At 39.9% G+C, this 8331-nt stretch overlaps 1 protein-coding gene across 1 annotated transcript; it reads left to right on the forward strand.

Moving 5' to 3' along the window:
* Positions 1-2978: 2978 nt before the first annotated feature.
* LOC124375569 (zinc finger protein 883) lies at positions 2979-7554 on the forward strand. Its single transcript, XM_046834041.1, has 2 exons — positions 2979-4006; positions 5290-7554. Exons 1-2 carry the CDS (start codon positions 3568-3570, stop codon positions 6693-6695), a joined length of 1845 nt encoding a protein of 614 aa, XP_046689997.1. The 5' UTR covers positions 2979-3567; the 3' UTR covers positions 6696-7554.
* The last annotated feature ends 777 nt before the right edge of the window (positions 7555-8331 follow it).

Genomic DNA, 8331 nt, shown 5'->3' on the forward strand with positions numbered 1-8331 from the left:
AATATTGCTAGGTGTAGAAGAGCGAATACCCGGAAGATTTCCTGCCAATTTCTAAGTATCCAACCAGCGCTATCATAGTTGCATTCCAACAATGCAATGGGCTCATGACATTTTCAAAATAAAAGCTCAAAATCAGTGGCAAAAAAAAAGATAAAGATCAGTCATACATGTCAAGACCCTGGCTTTGATGCATTGTATGTTTTGTTACACAAATAAAAAATAAAAAAACGCATTTAACAAGAAGGAAATTCCATCTCCAAATCTCTGATATTGCTGGGTTGTTGGATACTAATATGAAAGTGGCCAATCAGAGACCGACAGCAATTACAGCTGGAGGGAGTCTGATAAAAGAAAAAAAAAATTATTATAATAATTAAAAAAAAAAAAGACAGTACTGTGGTATTGCACTGAGCATTTGCTGCCTCCAGAACAAAATACGCATATCAATAACACAGATGAGATTAAAATCATGAGGTGCACTCCTAAACCTATGTGGATAAATAAAAGGGTGAAAGTTGTGATAAAAAACCCCAAAAACAAACGAAAAAGTAATGTATTTACAGTGTTAACGTGGTCAAGCTCATCTGCTTAATGGACTGATGTGTTATGCCTTCTGAGATGCTTTTCTGCTCATCACAACTGTTCGGAGTGACTCTTCCAGTGATCAGTTTGCCTGTTTTTTGCTGAGCTTTCTCGTCACCAAGGAGTTTCCTGCACAGAACTGCCGCTTACTTCTTCATTGCACCCTTCTGAGTAAACTGTTGTGAGAAGAAATCCCAGGAGATTGCTAGTTACTTTAATACCTAAACCTACCTTTCTGCTGTTCACAATCATGCCATGTTCATTAAAATCAGAAACAGAATTATTTTTATTGCCAACTATCATGGGCTGCATGTACAAGCAGTGGTGTAAAGTATTTGAGTAAATGTACTCTGTTACTTTACTGTGGTATTATTTTTTTGGCTACTGTCTAGTTTTTTTTTTTTGCAACTTTTACTCTTTACTCAACTATATTTGTGATTCAGCTTCTTGACTCTTGAGTATATGTACGTTTTGCTCTACTGTATTTTAATTGACAACTGTTACCAATTACATTTTGCACAGCAGATTTATCTGCCGTGGCTTATTTTATTCTGCAGAAGAGGCAATATTCAATTTTGTCTATTGAATACTAATGGTTTGTCTACTTTGTGACATGTCAAGTCAAGTTTATTTCTATAGCGCCTTTCTCAACAGACATTGTCTCAAAGCAGCTTTACAGAATTTAACAGTTAAGGTGAATGGTGTGTATTTATCCCTGATGAGAAACCATGACGACTGTGGTGAGGAAAAATTCCCTTAGATGTTATGAGGAAGAAACCTTAAGAGGAACCAGACTCAAAAGGGGAACCCATCCTCATTTGGGTGACATCAATTCACTCCACACTCACCTCTAAGTTGGAGGTCCTGGGACTCAGCCTGCCGGTGTGTCAATGGATCTATAACTTCCTGACTGACAGACCACAAGCTGTACGGGTGGGAAAACACACTTTATCCACCCTCACCCTCAGCACTGGAGCTCCCCAGGGTTGTGTTCTGAGGCCCCTGCTGTATTCACTGTACACGTATGACTGTGTGGCCACTTCCAACTCCACCACCATCATCAAGTTTGCTGACGACACTGTTGTGGTGGGCCGGATCTCCAACAACGACGAGCTGGCCTACCTACAGGAGGGTTAAAACCTGGAGAGATGGTGCCAGGTGAACAACCTTCTCCTGAACATCAGCATCACTAAGGAGTTGATCGTGGATTTCAGAACGAAGCAGGAGCGGTCATACCAACCGCTAAACATCAACGGGACCCCAGTGGAGAGAGTGGACAGTTTCCGGTACCTTGGTGTTCACATCACACAGGACCTGTCTTGGTCCTGTCACATCAACACCCTGGTGAAGAAGGCCCGGCAGCGTCTGTACCATCGGAGACGCTTAAGGGACTTTAAACTACCCTCTCAGGTGCTAAAGACTTTCTACACCTGCACCATTGAGAGCGTTCTGATGGGTAGCATCACTTCCTGGTTCGGGAACAGTACTATGCAGGACAGGCGAGCCCTCCAGGGTTAATTGAAGATACCTTTTTGAAAGATTGTTTTACTACTGGTTTGATCTTTGTTTCATTCTAAAATGTTGAAATTGTTATTGTGTTGATGGTTAATGCGATGTTGATGTGTACATTTGTTATTAAGGAAATAAAAACCACAGATCAACTGTGGCTTTTTACTAACATGCCTTGGCGTCAAGGACTAGTGCGTGTTTGCGCCTATATTCGATATGCTTAAAATACTAAAATACTTTTTAAACTTAGAAAGAAACTCTAAGACTGTTACTCAAGTCATATTGCTATTGTTGATTTAGATTTTTAACATATAATGGAGTACGGCTGCAGTAAGGCATCTAAAATTGTACTCAAGTAGGATTTTCAGGTGATCTACACTTCTGTGTACACAGAATTTCTCATTGTGTGCTACAAAAATATGAAAAACATACAAAACTAGGAAAATTTTGTCGGGTATGTATGACAGTGCAAATGATATTTCCCTGAATAGGTCTAAATGTCCAGAGTTGTGATATAGTAGTCCTTGTGTAGTGATTGTGTTAATGTAACACATATGATGACTGTGTGAGGTTTATATTAATGTTAGTGTTTGTGGAGGCAGATCAGAAACCCTGGTGTTTCCTAGTTATTGTTGATGAGTTCAGTTGATTATGGAAAGAAGGAAGACCTAATCCTGAAGATCAGAATGAGTAAGCATTATCTGAAAACAAATTAAAACGTGTGAAATTTTAATTTCGAATGTTGAAATCACGACGGATAAAATAAAAATGGCGATTAAAAAAAACAAAAAACACACCAATGCATGGCCCATTATGGCTTTCAAAATTGAATCTTGAAGCAAACGTGGCTGTGAGACACTTATTATGAAAACCAGGGCGCCGTCGGCCATGTTCTCACAGAGCTGCCGAGTCCAATCTAACTAGTTTCTCTGCCTTTGGTTTTCTCTCACGTACCTATTGTTTTTTTATTTTATTTATTTTATTTTTTTTAAAGGAAAAAAAAAAACCACCCTGGTTTTTTTTAATCTCTAGACCGCTTTTTCAGAATCGACGAAACATCTAGCCAGTGCAATCTTACGAAATTGATAAGCTCGTGCATTTTCGGTAACGTTGTGCTACCTGAATGGCAGGATTGTTTTTTCCCCCTTTCTTGTTGTCAGTTGTTTAGATTTGGACCTGCATGCTTTTGGTGATTAGTTATGAACAGGCTGATCTTTTGCACGCTTACGAGATAATATGATCAATTGATTTATTGGGGATTTAAATAAATACCATCTCAGGTTTAGCATTTTCCACTGGGCAGCAGATAGTGTTATTTTAAGATAACATGTATCTCCGATGCTGCTGTATAATATATAGTGTCATCAATAAAGCATAAATATTGGGCGAGTTCAGTGCATTGTGTAGAAACAGGAAGTAACCTTCAGTGTTCCTGAACACGGAAATGTAGTGGTGGTGTTGGTGCAATCTGACGTCATGGTTAAAATCAGCTCATTTGGCAGTACGGCGAAGTCAACACCAGACACACACATCAAAACCGAGCCCTGTCTCACACAAGAGGGGTCCGATAACGTCGAACCAGACAAACAGCTCCTGGATCCATGCATTGGAGATAAAGACTTGGCTTTAGGTGGCCCTTCTTTAGACCTTCATCACATCAAGCAAGAGCCAGGCCATGCTGAACCAGAATCCGGGTACCGAAATGTCCAATCTCTGGACTCCAGAGTGTTTACCAAGACAGAGCCGGTTTGTGTTCCGATTGAAAACTCGAGTTTCGGTCTTAAAACCGAGTCTGAAATCCACGATGAGGCAAACGGAGAAGTTTGTTTTCCCTTGAAGGAGGAGGAGGTGATGAAGATCAAGCTAGAGGCAGAAGAAGAAGAGTGTGATCTCAGAACTCAAAATGAAGAAGCAGGTAATTTCAATGAATGAAGGTCACAGGGACATCACATTGACCTTGATGGATAATGATAAATTATTAAAAGGGGACAAGTTGAAATATTCGTTCTTTGATGTAATTAGTTGTAGTTCATCAGTGAGATGTTTCATGTTGAAGGAAAACATGTTACATGTTCGAGGGAAAAAAACAACACCAGATGGTTGAGAATTAAACAATTAAACATGTTTCATCTTGCAGTACGTTTTTTTTAGTAGCATTTGTTGTAATCGTGTAATCGTCTGTGAGACAAGTTTTGCCTTTAAGGAAAAAAGAAAACAAAAACACATTTGGCAACGTTGGAGAAAAAGCAAAATCTTTACAGTCCTGAGGAAAAAACGTTTCACCATTTAATACAATTAACAGTGATTTGCATAAATGTGCTGAATGAATTCAGTTCAGTGATATAAACTATCAGCGCTGAAAAAAAAATACTGTTCAATTTTTATCCCCTGTCCTTTTACGTTTTCACAGTGAAGAAAAAATAAGTAATTGAACGAAGTACATAATAACTAAGTAGTGAGAATGATAAAATATTTAATGATTGCACTGTCTGCTGGTAATGCTTTGTTTTGTCTGCCTTTACACCAAGGACATCCAGCCTTAATCTCAAACGACTCCTGTGGTTGTGGGTTTGTATTCCAGCCAAAGCTATGAAATGCCCTGTTCGCTCGAAAGGGTTCTTTCAGCAGACACCGTGTCGCATGTAAAACCGGGATCCAGACGTCTAAACAAAACTAAAAACAAAGGAGTGAAATATTTCCTGTCTTTGTCCCCTCACTGTCATTGTAAAAGTGCAGGTGAAAGGCATTCCTTGTTATGGGTTCTATAATTTTACATGATTATATATATTTGTAAAACAGTATTTTAAGAGATTTTGAAAGGCTGTAAATCCTTCGAGAAACCTGTAAATGATTGTGGTGGTGACCTTCATTAGCATCACAGAAATTTCATGGATTTTACATTTTGAACATCATGACAGCGCTTTTATGAGAAGTGTGCATGTTTCTCAGTGATGACAATAATGAACGGGAAAAAAAATTAGTTCCTTGACCATGACTAGCTAAAATATTCCATCTAAAACATCTATATTGCTTGTGGTCGCTTATAAATGGTACAAAAATAGATGAATGCTGTTAAAAATTCACACATTGCATGGAGTAGCCCAAAAATGTTAACAGTAATTCTTAATAATCAGAAATTGCCATGTGTTAAAAGTACTCACACTTCTTTTTTTGCGTTTTGTTTGTCGTTCTCCTCAGGCGGAGAGTCGTTCTTTAACTGCCCATACTGCGCCGTGTCCTTCACCGACTTTACTTACCTTGAGAAGCACCTCAAATGGACCCATCGGAGTAATTACCTCGTTTGGCTCAAATCTCAGAAAGCCCCACAAAGCGTCAAAATCTCCTCGCAGATGCTCAGCTGCTCTTCCTGCAACCACCACTTCTTCACCGAGGAGCAGCTGCAGGTGCATATGCGACGTGCCCACCTCCCGGTACCTGCACCGACTCGCAAACGATACACGTGTCCGCAGTGCGACCGCAGCTTCGATTACTTCGGCAACCTGCAGAACCACTGCCGCCGCTGCCACAACCTGACCACCGTGTGCACCGATGGAGAGCTGAGCTGCGCTTCTTGCGGTGAGAACTTTGCAGGAATGTGGGGCCTCGGACCACATCAGTGCAACAAGCAAGAAAAAGAACAAAAGCCAAAAATAGATGGAAAGGAAACGCTATGTACAAACCGCGGTTATCTGTGTCAGCACTGCGGAAAAAACTGCCCCACGCTGCAGTGTTTAACCATACACACTCGCACGCATACGGGCGAGAAGCCATACATCTGTTCTGACTGTGGGCATAGTTTTAAAGACATGGGCAGCTTGCGCAAGCACAAGGTCATCCACACCGGTGTCAAACCCTACTCATGTCCTGAGTGCAAGAAGAGCTTCGCTCGAATGAGCCACCTGAGCACACACTTGCGCACACACACTGGCGAGAGGCCGTACCCCTGTTCTGAGTGTGGCATGAGGTTCAGTCACCGGTCAACACTGAGTCTACATCAACGCGTCCACTCGGGAGAAAAGCCATTCTCTTGTGGGGATTGCAAGAAAACCTTTGCAACATTGAGCAACCTCAAAGTGCACCTCCTGACACACAACAAGGAGAGGATCCACAAGTGTGACGAGTGCAGGAAGACCTTTTCCAGGCCCGACGTCCTAAAGAAGCACCTCCGTATTCACAATGGCGAGAGGCCGTACGTTTGCACAGTCTGCAGCAAGAGATTCAGTCGCATCCAGCACCTGACCAACCACCAGCGCACACACACCGGCGAGAAGCCATACCGCTGCGAAGAGTGCGGCGCGTGTTTCGCACAATCCGGAGATTTGACCAAACACGTACGTGGGCACACAGGGGAAAAGCCTTATGCGTGTCCTGAGTGCGATCGATGCTACAGTAATTCTGGAGACCTGGGCAAGCACAGGCGCACTCACAGCAGTCAGAGGCCTTACAGGTGTCAGCAATGTGACAAGGCATTCCTCATGCCGCAACATCTGAAAACACACACACTTACACACACTGGAGAGAGGCCGCATGTCTGTCCAAAGTGTCCCCGCACCTTTATACGGGCGCACCACCTCACCCAGCACCTGAATGCACACCATGCGTAGTGTCTCTTCTGGTCTTAATAGCTCATTTAATTACATTTTGTTTCGAAGAGCACCGACTACTTGTACATAGTTCTGATTACGCTTGTATTTAGAAAAAACTTCCCCTATAAAATTATAAGTATTTTTGTGCCATTATTACTGGCTCAGTGACCCACATCATTCATAACTCCCGTAAAGCTATTCAAATGAAGCGTTTATTTTTCTCTAGCCAGTTTGCTGTCTCATTTAATCAAATAATGGGAATGCAGACTAATATAGCTGGTGTGATTTATAGGCAAATTAGGCGTTTGTTTTATTTAGATGGCACGTTGGCTGTCAAAATGATCAACTTCCTGACCTAAAGGTTGTGTGTGAATGTCTTTTTAGGTAATTACTAGTAAGAGGTTTGGAAAGAAGGCGACCCTTTTATCACGGCAGAGGAACAGATGATTCAAATGATTGATTTGAATTCTTCTATAGGATTATTAATGCCATTGAAAAAGATCCGAATGAAAACGCACCAGATGCCAAGATTTGTAGCACAAAAGCAAGACCAAAGTGTGATTAAGACGCAATAATGCCACCGCATGTAAAAAAAAAAAACACGCACCACAAGGTTATGGGAAGTTTGGAGAATTTTGAAAGTAATAAAAGTTATTCCCTTTTGTGTTATGAGTTGTGATAAAAGCTGTCATGTTTATATAATCCCTAATGAGACTTTAAAACACTTAATAAAATTGTTTTTTTTTTTTTCAAAACATTTAATTCAGTCTCATTTACTTACCTTTTATTTCATGCAATTAAATGTTCATCATAGCAGGACATGTAACTATTCCTACATGTGAATATAACTGATTAATAAACAAGTTGGGTGATGATATTCCACATTTCAGCTATATTTATTGTAGCTAGTAGATTCTATAAATAAAGCATAAGTTAGAGTGTTATTACTGAGTGTGGTCATTAAAAATGAACGTGAGGTGCCATGAGTTGTGAACACAAAAGACAACTGAGTACTGAGTCATGTGCATTTCATTTCCTCTCACTCCCCAGTTAATGCTGCTTAAAGGGAAATAAAAGAAATAGGAGGGTTTGCGGTTTTTATTTGAATAGTATTCAATTTGTGTGAATAATAGGTTAATTTTCTTTAATTCAAATTACACTTCAATTGATAGTGTCTTTGAGTACAACATATGTATAATGTATTGCATATAATACATACAGTATATGTATCTACCACATTCAGTACAATATATGTATTATTATCATCACTTCATGTGTAAACACTTTAGAGATAAAAAAAGAGATACAGATATTTCCTGCTGGTATTACAGCGGACACCATTGGGTTTGTTTACAAAATGTTACATATGCAGACAAATGTGATATTATCCTATAAAACAAATAGAATTATTGGACAATAGTGCTGTTTTATAATATAGTGCAAACTTTTCCCCAAATTAGCTAAAATGCATGCTGATAAGCTGCAGCGCTTCTGGGAGAATGTCCTTTGGGTGAAGGAGACAAATCACCTTTGCCAGAATATTTTCCATGCTCTTTTTGATGTTTTATTATTTAAAAATATTCAGTTGAATTTAAATTAAAAAGCAATGTTGGGTTTTTATTAAACATGTTATAAACTGTGATGGACACCAATT

This window comes from Silurus meridionalis, chromosome 21, assembly GCF_014805685.1.
Source record: "Silurus meridionalis isolate SWU-2019-XX chromosome 21, ASM1480568v1, whole genome shotgun sequence".
NCBI classification, from domain to species: Eukaryota; Metazoa; Chordata; class Actinopteri; order Siluriformes; family Siluridae; genus Silurus; species Silurus meridionalis.